The 17,823-nt window shown below is 34.1% G+C and overlaps 8 protein-coding genes across 8 annotated transcripts; 4 read left to right on the top strand and 4 right to left on the bottom strand.

The window, feature by feature from the left end:
- Window positions 1-459: 459 nt before the first annotated feature.
- Window positions 460-2,493, bottom strand: NAEGRDRAFT_54620 (uncharacterized protein; the record flags this gene model as incomplete). The annotated part of the gene is made up of 1 exon (XM_002668721.1): window positions 460-2,493. One exon carries the CDS (start codon window positions 2,491-2,493, stop codon window positions 460-462), a length of 2,034 nt encoding a protein of 677 aa, XP_002668767.1.
- A 992-nt stretch (window positions 2,494-3,485) lies between these two features.
- On the bottom strand, window positions 3,486-4,787 carry NAEGRDRAFT_76315 (uncharacterized protein; the record flags this gene model as incomplete). Its single annotated transcript, XM_002668720.1, has 1 exon — window positions 3,486-4,787. The coding sequence occupies one exon, from the start codon at window positions 4,785-4,787 to the stop codon at window positions 3,486-3,488; it is 1,302 nt and encodes a 433-aa protein (XP_002668766.1).
- A 564-nt stretch (window positions 4,788-5,351) lies between these two features.
- Window positions 5,352-7,935, top strand: NAEGRDRAFT_54618 (uncharacterized protein; the record flags this gene model as incomplete). Its single annotated transcript, XM_002668725.1, has 2 exons — window positions 5,352-6,087; window positions 6,209-7,935. 2 exons carry the CDS (start codon window positions 5,352-5,354, stop codon window positions 7,933-7,935), a joined length of 2,463 nt encoding a protein of 820 aa, XP_002668771.1.
- A 164-nt stretch (window positions 7,936-8,099) lies between these two features.
- Window positions 8,100-9,410, top strand: NAEGRDRAFT_54617 (uncharacterized protein; the record flags this gene model as incomplete). Its single annotated transcript, XM_002668724.1, has 1 exon — window positions 8,100-9,410. One exon carries the CDS (start codon window positions 8,100-8,102, stop codon window positions 9,408-9,410), a length of 1,311 nt encoding a protein of 436 aa, XP_002668770.1.
- A 456-nt stretch (window positions 9,411-9,866) lies between these two features.
- On the top strand, window positions 9,867-11,869 carry NAEGRDRAFT_82318 (uncharacterized protein). The gene is made up of 2 exons (XM_002668723.1): window positions 9,867-9,962; window positions 10,097-11,869. The coding sequence occupies exon 2, from the start codon at window positions 10,158-10,160 to the stop codon at window positions 11,829-11,831; it is 1,674 nt and encodes a 557-aa protein (XP_002668769.1). The 5' UTR covers window positions 9,867-9,962; window positions 10,097-10,157; the 3' UTR covers window positions 11,832-11,869.
- NAEGRDRAFT_60064 (uncharacterized protein) lies at window positions 11,849-13,659 on the bottom strand. Its single transcript, XM_002668719.1, has one exon. It carries the CDS (start codon window positions 13,634-13,636, stop codon window positions 12,086-12,088), a length of 1,551 nt encoding a protein of 516 aa, XP_002668765.1. The 5' UTR covers window positions 13,637-13,659; the 3' UTR covers window positions 11,849-12,085.
- Window positions 13,660-14,378: 719 nt separating this feature from the next.
- Window positions 14,379-15,119, bottom strand: NAEGRDRAFT_76310 (uncharacterized protein; the record flags this gene model as incomplete). Its single annotated transcript, XM_002668718.1, has 1 exon — window positions 14,379-15,119. One exon carries the CDS (start codon window positions 15,117-15,119, stop codon window positions 14,379-14,381), a length of 741 nt encoding a protein of 246 aa, XP_002668764.1.
- A 234-nt stretch (window positions 15,120-15,353) lies between these two features.
- On the top strand, window positions 15,354-17,498 carry NAEGRDRAFT_76309 (uncharacterized protein; the record flags this gene model as incomplete). The annotated part of the gene is made up of 3 exons (XM_002668722.1): window positions 15,354-15,809; window positions 15,855-17,210; window positions 17,255-17,498. Coding segments are annotated over 3 exons (2,056 nt in total), but the record flags the coding sequence as incomplete, so codon positions are not given.
- Window positions 17,499-17,823: the final 325 nt, after the last annotated feature.

Genomic DNA, 17,823 nt, shown 5'->3' with positions numbered 1-17,823 from the left:
ACTTATTTAATAGTACCTTGCTCCAGTTATTTTTCGCCTGGCACGTCCATACCAACGAATTTAATTGCCTGAATCTCCATTCGAGTTTTTATCGCCTATAACAATTGCTGATTATCTCAATAATTAGATAAGAAACCATACACAATCTATAGCCCACTGGATAGCTGAGATTGTAACCTATTTAATGATGTATATCATTGAGTATATATTTCGGTGAATAGAGTATACACATTTTGGCGATCGACGATTGGCGAAAATCGCCACTTGAATTTTGCGAATGGTTTCATTCGCTTAATGAAATTGGAGATTGGCGAAAATCTCCAGATGAAAATTGCGATTAAGTTTTTGGAAAAAGAAACAAATAAACCAAAAATTCCAACATTTGTTGGGTATTTGTTATTAAAATTACAAAGAAATTCTTTTAGAAGAGTCAACACCATGTTTTCTAGCAGCTTTCAATTAAGCACTTTCAGATCTATTTGGATCTCCAATTAATCCTTTGGATCTTGTGAATATCTCAGTATCACGAATGGAATCAGATTCACTTTCGGACTCATCAGTAATAGAATTACTGGCAGCACTCTCAAATCCATCAGATGAGCTACTGGAATATTCGTCTTCAATCACCTTTGACTTCTTCTTAGTTTGAGAGGGTGAAGGCTTGGCTGCTCTTTTTACGCCTTTCTTTGGAGTTCGAGGGGTTCTCTTTTGTTTTGCAGGTTCAACGGATCCAGTAGGAGTAAAATCTTTGTCATTCAAATCGTCAGCTTGCTCTCCTGCAAAATCATCAAGCTTCTTCCTTTCCATTTCTTCCACTCCTTGAACGAAATTCTTGATAACACTTATTGTCGAAACATTGGTTGGAACTATTCCTCTAGCCACAGTATCTGCTGGTCTACTATCGAATTGAGCTTGTTTACGAGACAGATTTCTCTTCTCTCTCCCTTGCTTAGTAGTATTTCTATATGATAATTCCACACCAGAACAAAGACTCAAATATCTTATCAATGCCAACATATCTTCTCTCAAGAGCATCTCTGATTCAATGACATAGTTACCTCCATAGGTTGGTACGTTTACATTAAGAATTTCTTGGTGGTTTGTATGTCTTGGTATATCATTTTCTTGGGAACTTTTTGCAAGAAGCAATTTCAAGATATGTGGTTGCTTCCACCAAGTACACCAAGTTGCTGCTCCTGCACAGAATACCTCAATAGCATTGATGATATGGATGATTTCATCTTCTTTCTTAAATTCTTTAACACTTTCCAACATTTTGAAAACCAGATTTCTGTATTCTTGTTCTATTGGCAGCGAATTTACCAATCTTCTTGCTGAACGAAGGAAATGTACGAAACAACCTGAAACCAATTCATCAATTATAGAATCACCTTTTTCTCCAAACTTTACCCTAAAGGCGTCTTTTAAACCTTTTAATTGAAATTGGCTAAAATCAACCAAAATCCCTTTGATTTTACAGTTAGGCCCAACAAACAATTCATTCAAATTACAACCATCTTTTTCAAGAGTGTTTAGAAATAATAGAAACGGTTCTTGATATGTTTGTTCTTCCATTAGAATTCTACATAATTGGATTGAATGACCTCCCTTTTGTTCTTCAATAAAAGAAGAAAAACCAAGGTGATGATAATAAGGACCTGCTTTTGACTTATGCTTTAAATCTATTACCAGAAAATTCGCCTTCTCCTTAATTATTTTAGAAAATAATGGAAATTGTGTATGAATCAAAGAATTATCCACGTCGTTTACAATGTTTCTGACCCATTGTAAATCTGAAGGATCAACATCTTTCATTTTCTTTTGAAAATCTGGTACATGTTGTTCTTCAACTTTCAAAATAACCAAGGAAGGAGATGAGCCACCCAATTTTAGAGCTTGCCTTTTGATGGATTGAATTCTTGAAATATTTGCACATGCTCTATTTTCAAAAGCAGGAATTTCAGATAATCCAATACCCAATGATACATCTTTGGCTGTAAGAGTAGTATTGTTTTGAAATGCAGCACCCATTTCAAGTCTTTGGCTTGGAGGAATCTTTCTTGGAGGTGGATTTGGATGTGAATGACAAGAAGAAGAATAGACGAACTGGTCTTGACTGGTTGAGCCAATATAAAATTTGGTATTACACTTTCTATGTTCCAAATTGCAATTATGAACAGGACACAGCTTTCTCTTTGAATTAAGATTGTAACAAAGTGAACACCCACTAGCTGTGCACTGTTTACAACCTTTACATTTACCACTTTGAAATTGGTAAACCTTGCCATCAATCTCTCTTGGCTTTTCTCCATTTAATTTAATGTTGTATTGAATAAGAGATTTAAATGGATCAGAAATGGTAGAAGAATGATAAAGAGTGCCAACAGAAGGGAAGGACAGCTTATCGAATTTAGATTCTTCGTTAACCTCAATGCTTGGTGTTGAATCTTTGAATACGTTGTTGATGGTGAATCTGTGAGAACGTGAGGACATTTTTTAGTGAACTAAATTGTATGAATAACTTTAAATTCTTTCCATTTATACTCTCGAAAACTACTTTACAAAATGTAACGGTTTTGTAAAGATTTTTTAATTGGAATAATAAATTGGAATTTCCATTTTATTGTTCCTTAATTGCTTTTTCGCCACATAAATTTTACGATTCCTTAGTTCACGTACATGAAATTGGCGAAAGTTCAAGTATACGAAATGGAATATGCGATTGGAGATCTTCGCCAATCGTCACTCGCCAAAATGTGTCCACTCTTCAGTAATAATAAAGATCCAATGAGTACGAAACGATAACCACCACCAACCTTGAGAACAAATGGTCACTTGTTGAGCCGATGCTGAGCCAAGTATATCACAAGTCGGACAAACAATAGAGTTCCAGGTAAAAAAAATTGACCTTTGAGAAATAGCACAAGTACCATGCAATACATTTTAAACATATAAATTGTAAGATTAACGTCTCTTGTATCGTAAAGACCAGAGAGACACGTTTAAGTGCTTTGTGACGCTAAGTGGTTGATTAGACTGAGCCTGCCAGTGGTAGGCAGAGAGGTATTTCCTGTTAATAGTGAAGCTTGTATCCCACACTGAGCTAGTGCTTTGTAGACTTCTAGGGCAACATTCTTAGGTGTTCTTTTGCGCTTAGACCAGTTAAGCCATTCTGTATGACATATTTGATGAATAGAATGGTTTTTTTTATTGAATGTAATCAGTTTGAAATAATTTGATGAAATTGACACTGTCTAGTCACCATTACATAACAAATAGACCATAGTTTACATTCCATCTCAGTGTTTTCAACTATTTATTGATTAATTCCACCACCATTATGTTTCTCATAAGCTTGTTAATCAAGCTGTTGATTCAAATCACGAATATTGAATATTGTTCATTGAATTGGTGAATAATCACTTGAGTCATGCGACATATTTCAGATTGCATGCAAATCAACCTGACTGCAGCTTTGAAGCTTTTCAACTATCTAAATATTGTCTCAATCGTTCTAATCTATTGTCTGACAAATCAATATTCAACACATTCAACAAATCTGGCAAAATTAATTTCTTGTAGACCTGTTTGAACAATGGATGATGGACAGACACAGAGTAATTGTATACCATTTTTGAAGGTTCTATTCCATTTTGACAATCTGTGCAAAAGTTCCATTCTCGAGGTAAACCTTGGAATAAAGATGGATATTCATCATTAACATTCATTTGTTGTTTGATGTGCTTTAAGCAATTCTTACATTTAACAAATTCGCCTCCAAAATGGATGGCGTGAAACTCTACCAATGTCACACCATTAATCTCATCAACCTCACAAGCATGGGATTGTACACAACCACCAGAAGAACCCATCATTACAGATTCATTTGTTATAAGGAAATCAGAATTAAGAGATGTGTATTGATGTGAAGTGTTTGGAGCCCAAATATTGTTTCCATTTTCATCTTTCATTTCTGCGTATGGGGCCAATACTTTACCAGTACTAATACATAGCTTTCCAAAACCATGAAACAAATTAGAAACAACATTGTCGTTGGGAGCCCAATTAAAATAGTTTGCACATTCTCCTCTTTTATGGTTGGAAAATTGGTACCCCTCGATCCCTGGATAATGCAGAGTGAAGATAGGATCCGAAACTTGAAGGAGTGTAGGACACGGAATCATTAGTACTTTAGACATTTCTAAATTCTTGGATAGGCATTTCAGTTGGTGCAAGGAAACATCCATATATCCAAAATCTCCTCTCAAAGAAAGTATTGGATCTACATAAGCATCATCCACACTTGGGAAATGTGCTCGTGTTACGGAGTGGTTATATTTCCTTATTCCATTCTGTAAGGCTGATCCAGAGAAGAGCAATTTTCTTTCAATAGGATTCAACTTTTGTAAATAACCATTAGATGCCTCCTCAAAGGTTCCTTTATAAACGAAAGGGGTTTGATCTGTATTCACAACGTGGGAGTTGGTAATTACAACATCGGGAAGTAAATAAAAGCAAGTACCAGAAGCACTTGGATCCTTCCTACTTAGATAGCCAATACGAGCCATTCCACCTGTGGTTTTCTGCAAAATGTCCTTAATATTAGTAAGAAACTCTAATTTTCTTTGGGAGAACTTGGTGGAGGGAGGAATTAAATCACCATTACTATCAATTCTAAACACATTAAAACAAACATCCCTAAATTCAACCTTGCTAATTATATCGACCGAGTCATCTATCTCCGACTGTGGTACAATTACTGCTAGCATATGCTTAACGAATCTCATATTTAACAATACAAATTGTTTGTTTAAGTATTTTTTTTAAAGAAAATTCAAAATGCAATTATTCATTATAAATAAAATGAATGTATAATAAATATAAAATAAATATAAACGTCAGGTTAGTAATATTCCATAGTTGTGGAATCAGTGATCCTATTCCTGCTTTTTAAAATAACATGTGCTGTAAGAAAACCACCTTGAGTTGTCTCATTAAGGCAACGAGGTGATACGAACTTATATGCCAACAAACCACTAATTGGTCACCATCTCACACAAATTAATATCATTAAGGCGAAATATTTGAACACGCAACAGAATCATTCGCAGAATCTCCATTTTTACGCTCACTAAATCAAGAGGTATGATGAACCTTCATTTTGATTCTGTTATGTTTGTGACTCCTCAACAAGCGAGAGAGATAGAGAACTTACACACAGTTAGTATCATATAAGGAGTAACACTCCAACCACGGTGTTTGTTGTGTGCGCAATTAAGGTTGTATCATGTGAACCAGCGTCTAATAGTGGTATCAATCTCGCTGACTTTAAACTCTCCAACTCTAACAAAATGACTAGAATTGCACCTCATCATCATGATAGCTATTCTGCAAGCAATCTCTATTCCTTCAGTAACAACAATACAACCACTAACAATATTAATCACAACAACAACAACAACAATAATAATATTAATAATAATGAGGAAATACAGAGTAGTAAGAGCATACATGATAGAAATCCCTTACTAGGCTTTTGTCTTTCCTTTAGGTTATTCCTCGTCATGCTAATCATGATATTGGTCATTGCTACATCATTCAGTGTTTGGCTCTCTGCTTATGTAATGCATCAAAGGGAATCAATACAATCGACAAAAGTACTTGTCCAGACTATCCAGGAGAAGATTATAAACTTTCTTGATAGACCCTTAATGCTAGCAAAAAGTTTATCCATCACTCTGGCTGATGATTATCACAGAAAAGTAATCAATACCGATAGTTCGCTAGTTCCATACTTTCACAGTAGAATAATTTACAACAATGTTACAATGTTGAATATTTGTTTTGGTGAATTGAATAATAATGGACTTTTTGCTGTGGACACCAAAAGTTGGGCTTTCGTAAATTTTAATAATCTAAAATTAACCATTTGCGATTTGAATTTGACATCAGTGGTGCCCATGTATGATAAGGTTTCAACAAGCGTTCCAAAGTATTTTATAAATACTACAGATTACTACAAGGAATCATTGAGAATATTCAATGCCTATCCAACTTCACCTGGTGGTTTTGGTCCTCCTTATAAGGGTAAGTTATTCATTTCCTTTCTATATTCACATATTTTTTATTTACTATATTCACATGCTGTTTTCTTGAATGTAAATAGTGCTCTCTGATGGAGTTCAATCAATTTATTATTCATCTCCAGTTTACGACAGAACAGTGTGGCCAGCCGAAAAGAGAAGAATTGGAATTTCAAAGATCAATCTTTCACTAGGTAAAATTTCAACCTTTTTATCAAAATTAAAGATTTTGAATAGAGGATATATCATTCTGACTGAATATGCCAATGATATGATTATTGGAGCCAATTTGAATATTACGGGAGTTGGTTTTGACAGAATTCCAGTAAGAAATGTAACAGTTCGAAATGCTGGTTCACTAATGAACAAGTATCTATCAATGAATGTATCAGAAGGAGATATTACACAAGTTACAGGAGAAGATGGAATTTCCTACATGATTTCCAGTTCATCCTATTCAATAGATAATTTGAAATGGAGAATGACAATAGTGTGTGAGGAGAGTGAAATTATGGAAAATGTCATTCTTAGCAGTTACGTCATTTTGGGTGTTGCTATTGGAGTCACCTTAATTGGAATGATGTTTAGTATCTTGATAGGATATGCCATAACGAAACCTCTTCGAATCATTCAATCCGATTTTGCAAAGATTGAAGTAATGAGTTTGGAAGAAATCGAGAGACACTCTTCAATCTTTACCGAAATTAGAAATATCTATGTGAGTTTGTACTTGACAGTCAAGTGGTTACAGGAATTTAGAGCTTTCCTTCCAGAGAATATTCTTAATCAATTGGAAAGTAATGATCCTCAGAAACCTAAAGTAATTACAACACCTTCAGATCAACATGTCATTGAAAATTCAGCCAAACAACATTACCTAAAAAAGGAGAACTCATCATACTTGGAAGAGAAATCCTCACATACTTCATCATTCTTCCTTGGTGTTGATAACAATACCAATAACAAGATGAATCTCTTCAAAATTGGTTTGTCAACCCTTAACAGCTCTGTAATGTATATCAAGATTACAGGATTTAACATGATCGATAACACCTATGATTTGAGTAATTTGCTATCAAAATGCTATACTAACATTCTCCAACTATGTAAGACAATGAAAGTTGATGTTCACACGAAGAGTGTTGATGAATATGCAGTCATTCACCCTGATAACATTACCATTCTAGAAACATCCCTTAAAATCAAATCATTCTTCAATTCTCTCAATGAAACATTAACCAATGAAAAGAAAACACCAGTTGACTTGCATATTGGAATAAGTACTGGATCATGTCTTCAAGGAAATATCGGAAACAAACAAATGAGATATTATGCAATGTTTGGACGTTCGATGAAATGCTCCAGAGATTTGGCTTATTTGAATAGTGTTATTTCTACTAATATTCTTGTAGATGAGAGTACCTATTTGAATCATAAGGCAAATTCTCGCTTTGTGTTTGCTCCAGTTGACCGATATTCGAGTGAACATTTCTCTGGATTTGAAAATGTGCAAACAGTGTATGAGTTGATAAGAAGCAATAATGTGAAAGAAGATGAATGGCTTTATGAATTGGAATCAAAGAAATTAAATGACAAGCTGGCAATGCTATGTGAAAAATTCGTGTCAATGTTTACCAATCAAATGGCAGATGAAGATGTTCAATACATGATTGGATTAATTGAAGAATTACAGACCTACCAACCAGATAGAATCAAATTATGGGATCATTTGATTAAATTATCAAGAAAGAAAATCAATGAGAATGTTGATTTATCAAGATATTGTGTAAATATCGGTGTTGTAACTGAAAGCATGTTAGAAAGTGATGTGAAATACATGAATGGTTTATAAATTTTCTCACATTCTAAATATTTTTCTAGTGTTACAATAAATTTTTAAATATATTTCCAAATTGCGGTGTTAAAGATTTGAATAAGGATGAGCGCTGTAAGTCAATTATTACGAAATTCAATTACGAAATTGAATTTTCAAATTGAAATTACATCATAAAAAAAATGCAACAAGTCAGCAAATCTCCAATCCTTGTCAAACCACTACTTTCCAAAGAAACACTAGTCAAATTGACAGTATTTGATAATTTGGCACCTGCTCTTCCATTTCACTTTCAATTTGCATATAGAAATGAAAAATCGGAACCAAACTTTATGAATGCAACTGAACTGATGAGTGCACTGGAAAAGACTTTATCTATCTTTCCAATATTCGCCGGCAGAACAGTAAGAAATAACGAAGGTGAATGGTTTGTAGATATTCGAAACGAAACTTGTGGTGTTCCCTTCACCATTGCACAAGCCAATTTTAACCTTGATGATTTCGATAAGGGAGATTACGACCAATATCCTAAAGATCTATACACCCAATGGAAAGGCATTCAAGATGCTCCACTTCAAATTCAAGTTACTTATTTCAAATGTGGTGGAGTTTTGTTAGTTTCAGAATTGTTACATCAATTAGGAGATGGTGATTCTCATGCTCAGTTCTTGCATAGATGGTCTCAACTATTCAGGGGTGAAAGTATTGACAATATACGATATGATTGCTTGAATAGGAATGAAGTGATTAAGGTTTCGAATAAGGAATCACCAAAGTCATTTCCATTCTGGACTCAAAGTGAAGAACATATCAATTATGAAGAATTGTATGCCAAGATTGGTCAATGTACTGCCAAGATGATTAAATTCAGTGAAAAAGAACTTCAAGCCATGAAGAAGGAAGCAATGTCATCTATTGAACTATCGAATGCAAACTCATGGATTAGTACCAATGATGCTCTCTGTTCACACATGTGGAAACTCATCACCAAAGCAAGAAACCTTTCGAATTCTCAAACTTCTTGTCTTTTACATTCGTGTAATGTAAGAAAACCATTGAATATCCAAAAAGATTACTTTGGTTATCTAGTAATGAATGGACAATCTGATAGAATCTCTGTCGAATCCATTCTCCACTCCAATTTATCCACTCTTGCACCTGTGTCCAGACATGCAGTCAACCGAACCATGGACAAACAACATGTCCAAGATTTCATTGATTGGATTTCAGTTTCTAAAAAAGTTAGACCATCAGACATGCATGTCCTATTTGGAACTGATGTTTTCGCCACCTCATGGGTTGCATTCAATCTATTCGATTTGAAATTCTCAAACGAAAGTCCAATTTTCGTTGGTGAAATTCCAACAATTTTGGATGGCGTTTTCAAAATTGTGGAAGGTGTTGAGAAGGGTAGTTTAGTTGTTCAATTGAGTTTGTGGAGAGAGCACATGGAAAGGTTGTTGAAAGATCCTGAATTGCATAAATATCAATAAGGGTTTAGAATAAATTATTTGGTATTCGAAATATTCATTACAAACTTATTACAATCGAACTACTATGATTTTTATCCAAATATCGTACCAAAGATAACTGCGATGATAACACTCTTTAAACAGGTACCTGTTTCGATTTGTTAGACTCTTTCTTTATCTATTTTTTTTGAAGAAAGTTGCACGAATATTCGAAACATGCAAATAAGCAAAAGCCATTCACAAATCTCATCCGAAATTCTTCACATGACCATAATCCATCATTGCCGTCCAATTAGTAAACCAATTCCCAAACTTTCTCATACTTATTCGAAACTTAATTCCCATCAACTGTCCATAAAATGACAAGCCATTCTCTTCTAGGTTATCAAACCATTCAACATGCAACAACCTCGTCAGACTCCAAAGAAAAGTCCAAGCCAACACACCAACAGATTTCACAAACGTAAAAAAGAAACTCCAAAACCAAAAACACTTAGTTTGCTTTCAACAACAACACAACAGTAGTAATTGTACACAACTGCCAAACATTTAACAATATAGATAAAACTCGTGGTAGGTTTTTAGTTAATATTTAACAGTATAAACCAACACAAAATCGCGCCATCATCATCGGATTTATCTCCGTCATCATCATCACGATGATCATCAAATAAATATAAAATCATCATCATATCTTTTAAATCTAGATTAATAATAATACTACAAATACTAATAATAATTTATATAATAATTTATTAAATTATCATCATGATGAATACAACCTCTCCGGAGACATCCACCTCTCCACCACCAATAATACTCTCCAACAGTCATGATTCCAACAATATTATTAACACAACAAACCCCACTTCAATAGAATTGGCTTCAACTTCATCCTCTCCTCCACTACAACAACAACAACAACCAACCACTCAACAACAATATCAATTTACACCACCAAACACAAATACATTCATTACCAGCAATCCTAATAATCCCAACAAAACAAATGGTGGAACAAGTATCACTGGTAATATTAATAATAATAGTAATGGAAAGAAACAAGTTACGATTCAATCTGGTAGTGCTGTGAATGGTAATACGAAACTTGGACAATCTCAAGTAGGTTTTGGACAACCAAGTGAAAGTGGTAAATCAGGTAGTTCATTTAGTCAGAGTAAAATTACTTTACGTACATGTTGTGGTGTGGTTGAGTTGACTTCAATGAAATTGGCTTGTTTATTGGGAATGTTGGTTACTGTCATTGGTTTGTTGGTTTTGGCAGGTGTTGCAATTGCTGCATTTGCAACTGCTAGTACAAAGGCAACTGATATTTTAATTGCTGTTGGAAAGGTCACTTCTCTATTCGAAAGTTCAAATGCTGTGGTGTTGAAACATGTCTATACAGGATATGTTGATGAACCAAGTCACTCAGCTGTGATTAATGAATTTAAAAACAAGACTGCTGATATGAAATCAACTTTACTTTTAATTTTCAAAACTGTGGATGACAAGTCAATTCAAACTTTATTCAATTCTACAGCTATTGAAGCTTCTAATATGGTAGTATCTTTGAATAATCAAGCATTGATAATGCTGAAAACTCAACCAGAAGATTCAATTGAAAAGATTAGTTCTGATTATTTCTATTCTGAAAAAGCAATTTTCCAGTCAGGTCTGGATAAATTAGTTGCCTTTATACAAAACAGAGAAAAGGAAAAGGATTCACAAGTATTGGGTATTACATTGGTACAATTGATTGTTATTGCAATTTCACTATTTGTCATTATGCCAATCATTGTCTTTGTTTTTACCTATGCTATTAATCGTGATTCTTTATATTTGGAAAAGATTCGTCGTGCCAATGCAATCATGTTAATGGACACAATGGAAGATGATGGTTTGAGAGCTCTTTTTAAGGTTCATTGTGAAAAGGAAAAGTCAATTGAAAATTATTTACTTCTTGAAAAGATTCAATATTATAGAACGTTATGTGAACGTTCAATTGACTTGCAAATGAGATTATTTGGACAAGAAAATAATGCATTGAGTGATATTTCGAGTGATATTTCAGCAGAGTCAGCTCAATCATCAAAGAAGAAGAAGGAATCTCCACTTGAAAGGGAATATGCAGAAGTTGAAGCCAAAAAGTATGAAGTTGCTTTTGAAATATTTACTGAATTCTTGGAAGTGACTGGTGATATGGCTGTCAATATATCACATGTTTTGGTGGATTCTGTTAAGGATAAGTTGGACAAATTCAATGATAAGCAAATTGAAACTCTTCCAGAAGATATGTTTAACATTTTGGAAAAGGAAACATGCCTCGTTATGATGGATACTCATCACAGATTCAAGCAATCTCTTGCTTTCCAACGTGAAATGAAGATTGACAAGATTAAGGTTGACAAATTGAAAAAGAAGAAGGGAAATGAATTTTAATTTGATTCAAAAAGAAAAATAAATAATTTAAATAAGTAACAATACAGCTGCTTTGAACAATTGAGGGAAATCCTTACTGGTGCTTTGGCAATAGATTAGGTTATTTTCACCTACAAAACATTAGCAATATTAGCAATATTGAACTTCAGATTTCAGTAATTCTAGTTTGCAAACGGCAATTTGTCTTATTGGGAATCTGAAATGGTTGTAATTACTATTGAGTGAAGAAACTTGGTTTCTTGCTGTCTTTGGGGCTACTTTTTCAACCACTCATCATACCATGACTTGTTAGGATAACGATTTTTGTGCAATTCTGCCATTTTCCACCAGTGTCTTCCATCCATAGACTCATTCCACTCTACATTCTTTGTGCTATTATTGGTGAGTTCATTCAATACCTTAACCATACCCTTCTGAACTGTTGGAATGTGGAATTTGTAGGCTGTATTCTCCAAAATGGCCGCCTTGAATGGCATTTTGATATCTGAGTAGTCAATCATGAAAACATTGGTTGCCTTATCACCATTTGGTATGTACATGGTATATGCAAAACCATCATAGTGAATTCTATCGGTGTGATTATCAGAATCATTGAAACTTCTACAGACAACCACATAACCTTTCAAACGAGAGTCATAAAAAGTTGTTGTAATAAATGGAAAGTGTCTTCTTTTCATGATGGGCATGAATTTTGGTCCCATTTCTGTTTCCGTTACAGCAAATTCACAATCTTGATTTGGTTCCCTAAAATCTCTCAATTTGAATTCCTCATTTGCTTTTGGATCAAATTTTAAATGATTTTCTTGATTACACACCATTTTCCAAACATCCTCAATACAGAAAGGCAATGTGTAAACAGATTTATGCAGCCGTAAACCCTTCTTCTCCTTTCCAACACTTGTATCCTTTCCAAAGAAGTAACTGGTCTTGGACATGTATCCTTGAATATCATCCTTATCGAGGATTAGTTCCCAATCTGGTGTATCTTGTAAAAGTGTGAATCCAAAGAAAATCATCTTTTCATCAATGACCTTACTTTGTAAATCACTTGGTTGAAATCTTACATCAACATTAAATCCATGTGAAACATTGATGGCAATAGCTCTTGTGTAGACCTCACCCTTCTTTTGTAAGTAATCGAATAGTAAATCATTTCTGACAAATCTTGGAAATTGGTCATGCTTTAAATCCTGTAATACTGCTATTAATAATCCTTCAAATAACACATTAGGATCCAATTTTGTTTGATAAACATTCAACAGTGTTTGATATTCATTATCAGTCCAATTAGCTTCTTGAAAAACAACAGGTGTCAAGTCATCCAATATTTGCCACCTAGAAAATGTCATTCTCTGTAAACTTCCAATATTAATTTCATGTTCAGCACCTTGTTGAATAAATCTACCTATCATGCTTTGTGCCTGAATCCACAACTTTTGAATTGCTTTCCTAAACAATTTAGTCGAAGAGTCTGCACTATTAACACTCAATCTATTCGAAACTGTGTCATCCTCATCAGATTTTGATGTTGTGGTACTCCTCCTTCCTTTCCCACCTGAACCGCCAGAACTACTAGCATTCAAACATTCCAAGAATAATTCATCATATTTTGTATATTCTTCATAAAATTGCATCAACTCTTCCGAACGACTCTTCTTTAGAAATCTCTTAAAAATTGCTCTACAGTCCTTATCTTTGATAGCTTCTTCAAATACGAGAGCATAATCACGAGAGTTGAATTTGGTTTGGACTTGTCTGGATGCTCTCCTTGGGGTCATGGGCACGTCGTTGTCATCATTACTCATGGTTTTGACAGGTGGTGGTGTTGTGTTGTTTTTTTGTGAGTTCTAAATGTCAATCAAAGGTTGGCAGTGAATTAGGTTTAAAACCCAGTTTAACAAGTTGACATGTTGGGAACTTTTTGTAGCTTTCTTCCATTTTGGGAGGAATTGAGACGTGAAATGGAATAGCAGAATTGAAGCAACTTTTTAGTTATATTGAAAATTTCTTATAATTGAATATTGAAGAGCATTTAGTACTTTGATTAATAAGTCTTGTTAAAAATCGAATGATGAACCTTGTTTATTATCTATTTAAATAGTAGTTATGATTCAAGTTAATGAAGAACAACAAGGTGAGAGAATATGTTGTTTTTCCGAAAGGCTTTTCATTTATTTAATTAAATTACTAACAATTAATTCCACAAATACTATTATTGATGGAAAACAATATTGCATGATCAGATGATGATACACCAACTTGAATTTTTCCATGATGCAAAATAAATTCCAATTTCATGATGCTAACCCACTAATAAAAATTACTATTATTACTACTATTTAGATGATGTTGCGATGGTGATGTACAATTCTTGGAGTTTCATCACGTAAAACCACTCCAATAATTGCCTCTTCATGTCATCCTCTTTTTCATTTTTTTTTAATAAGAAGATTAAAAGGTTTTGCCGCTTTTACCGTTACAGATTTGAAAGAAAGATTTTAGGTTTTTATTATGAAAATAAAATTTTCTAATTTTCAAAATAAAAAATTACAATTCATAATCTTGCAACTTGTCCAACAATTGCCTCTTCATGTCATCATCTTGTCGATACAATATTGACCCGCCACTACTACCATTCTCATAATCATCATGTTTCTTACTGTGGGAGGTTGCTCGCCTTGCACAACAGCAACACAACAAATTCTTCAACTTGGAACAACAATTAGATGAAGCAGCAGCACCCGAAGAAGAAGGATAATTTCTCTTCTGTTTGACCACAAAGGCTACTCCAGCAATAATACCAATTAAAGCCAATCCAAGAATAATACAACCGACAATAGAAAAGATAATAATCATGGTTTTTGTGTTGGCTTCTAATTGTGCCTTTGTGGCGATAGTCTTGTTGGGAAGAGATGAAGTTGGTTGTTGGGGTTGGGCAGCAGTGTTTGCTTGTTCTGCTAATACCTCTCCTTCTGTGAGTGTTTCAGCTTCTCCTTGTTGTTGTTGGATATTCTGAGCTTTGCCTTGATGATTATAATTGTTGGAAGATGCTTGAATTGGATCGGATTGTTTCTTACGACCCTTTTTCAATTCCCTCACCTCAAGTTCTGGAAATTGGTTATTTTTCTTGACTACAATAAGGACAGTTTCTGCTGCCTTGTTGGATTTCTTCTTCTTCTTTACTGCTCCTTCAACATTGTCAATAGAATAGGATATCAATAGAACTACAACAAGAAGAATACAAAGAAGAAGAATTGAGAGATTGTGATTAGCTCCTCGTGCTGACATTTTTGATAATTAATGTATTCTCATTTGAGATGACTGTGAATTATTAGAATACATTGGTTAGAGTTGTAGTTGAAACATCTTCAGCTTTGGAGGGAGAATTTGATGTCTGTAGACGTTATAATTTTGTGACTTTCGTGGTAATAATTCAATCTACCATTTGAAAACAACTTTATCGTTTTATCTCATTTACTTATCAATCATGTAAAGAGATACTATAGTCAGTAATCAAAAAAAATGTCCCTCAATCCCTCAACAAAAAACGTTGGAGAATATGCAGAGAACTATTCAGCATTACAACAATATTCTATTCATAACGACAAGACAACAGTCGACACATCAGGAGCACTATCAGATGATGCCCAACAAAATGTTACATTTAGTGTACCAGAACGTTATGTAGCCCAATCAACAAAAAGCAAAGAGAGTCTTTCATCATGGATATCAGATTCCAGTCTCCAAGGCAATATTACTAGGAAAATCACTAAGGAGCTTGGCTCTCTAGTAATACTTTTGAGGAATGTCGAGGAAACAACGAGGCCACTAATTTCTATCATTATTTATTTGTGGCTGATATTACAGACAGTAACTTTGTCCACCTATTCAGAGTACAGGTGGGGTTTCGTTGGTGGGTGGGTTATGAGATCAGTTGCTTTTCTATGGACATTATCTTTTGATTTATTACCCTATGAAGTATGTTGTTTTTGGATTTAATCATAACCATTAATGATTTAATAGGGATTGATTGCTTTTGCTTGTATTTCATTCATAGTTTCGGCCACAACTCTCCTAATGTTTTTGTTTTGTCACAAGGCATTTAGTAATGGAAGTAAATACTGGGAGAGAGCAAAGCAAATCACTCGACTGCTTAGTACCCTTCATGTATTATTTGCAGTTCCAATGATGTATTGCTATGGGCGGTTTTTACATTGTGACTATACTTCAATGACCTTATCAGGATTCGAACAATCACATGCATGTTGGTCTTCTCTCAATATTGGAATGATAGTTATTTCTGTCATTGGAGCATTAACAACATTATTTACATCAATAATATCATCATTGATAATGGTTGACATTAACCCTATGAGTAGGGGAGTTTTCATTTCATTCAGTCCATTCTTTTCTACTATGTGGATCTCTTCGAATATTGGATTTGCATTTGTTCAACAAGTTATTCCACCTTCATTATACTACGTTCCACCACTTTTGCTCATTTTGAAAAACCTTTCACTTTGTGTATTGCAATGCTATAGACTTCCATTCATGAGAAGAGTGGAGAATTCAGTGATATTTGGAGTGTTAGTTGGATCTATTTTATGGTCAGCTGTCTCATTAACATCTTTTTCTGTCATGACAAACTCTAAAAACATTGACACAGAGACAGTTGGTTTAATTTTTATGGGAATAGCTCTCTCAATATTCATTTTAGGGTTTATTTGTGGATTTGCGTCATTGGAAATTGTTTCTCGATTAATGCAAACCTATGTAAAGAAAAATATTGAAGCTAATCTTCTTGATGGGGAACTATTCTTAGACAGAGGAATTAAATATATGGATTATTTCATAATTTGGTCTATGAAGGATAGTTCACATTCTGATTATGCCGAATTGTTGATCAAGACAGTATCTTCCTCCAAGATTGATGTATCCTTTCAAGATAGACTTATTGCAATAGTTTATACATACTACTTGATTGAGAATTCTGAAGCTTCTTCCATATTGCTGTTGAAGAAAACTGAGGAATTGATAGATACTGCCAATTTCATTGACAAGATGAATTTCATGATAAGAAAGAAAGAAATAACATGTACTAACATGTCTGAAATTGGTAATTACTTGGAGAAAGTTCTAATGAAGCAAGAAAATATTCTTCTTTTGAAAAAGTCATTCTGGAAAACCTTATTATCAGAGGATTCTTCTGAGAGAGCACTCGAATCATCCATTCGTAACATTTCCATTGAAATTGAGTCATGCAATGACATTTTACAGAATCTAGTCTCTGGTAAACGTGAGAAGAGTGTCTATAGAACTTATGCTCGATTCTTGGAACAAGTTCTTTATGAGAAAGAGGCAGCTGATGATTTTTATGAAGTAAGTAATATGAATTTAAAGAGATTTGAGTTAAATATTCACAGAGAGCGAATCAAATGGAAGAGAATGAAGCTCGCAAACGTAAAATGTCTTTCTCACACCAGAAAGCCAACAGAGTTCATCCTTTGAAAGAGGCTCGTAATTTGGCATTATATGAGAGGAGAAAAAGTGTTGAGCAACAATTGGAAGACTTTGCAGAGCTAGAATCTGCATCAATGTACAAGGATGACAGGATTAATCCTCAAGAAAAGGCGAAAGAAATTTATAGAGTAGCCATCAAAAGAGAAAGTACCAACTGGTGTTTTTCTACATTTTTCATTTCCCTTATTGTGATTTCTATTGTGCTAGTATTGGTGGCCCAGCTTTGCAATGTTTTTATAGCCAATCAGAACACCCAGTTGACAGTAATGATCAACGCTGCTATTCTTCCAATTACGCCATTTTCTATCTTGTTGGAATACAGATATTTAATGAAGGAATATCAATCTACGGGTACCGTTGACAAGTCAAGATTTGATTCAGTACGAAAAAGATTTAAAATGTATCATTCCATGCTTGATGATTACATTGCAGTAGTCCAATCTGATGATTTTACTGATGTTATGAAGATTGA

This window comes from Naegleria gruberi (genome assembly GCF_000004985.1).
Source record: "Naegleria gruberi genomic scaffold NAEGRscaffold_113, whole genome shotgun sequence".
In the NCBI taxonomy this organism is placed as follows: domain Eukaryota; phylum Heterolobosea; class Eutetramitea; order Acrasida; family Naegleriidae; genus Naegleria; species Naegleria gruberi.
Note: the sequence above shows the minus strand (reverse complement) of the source record. Positions and strands in the feature narration are given on the sequence as shown.

What these genes read in the sequence shown, in the direction of transcription:
- NAEGRDRAFT_82318 (XM_002668723.1), top strand. Translation starts at nt 10,158, where the DNA reads ATGATGAATACAACCTCTCCGGAGACATCCACCTCTCCACCACCAATA.
- NAEGRDRAFT_60064 (XM_002668719.1), bottom strand. Translation starts at nt 13,636, where the DNA reads ATGAGTAATGATGACAACGACGTGCCCATGACCCCAAGGAGAGCATCC.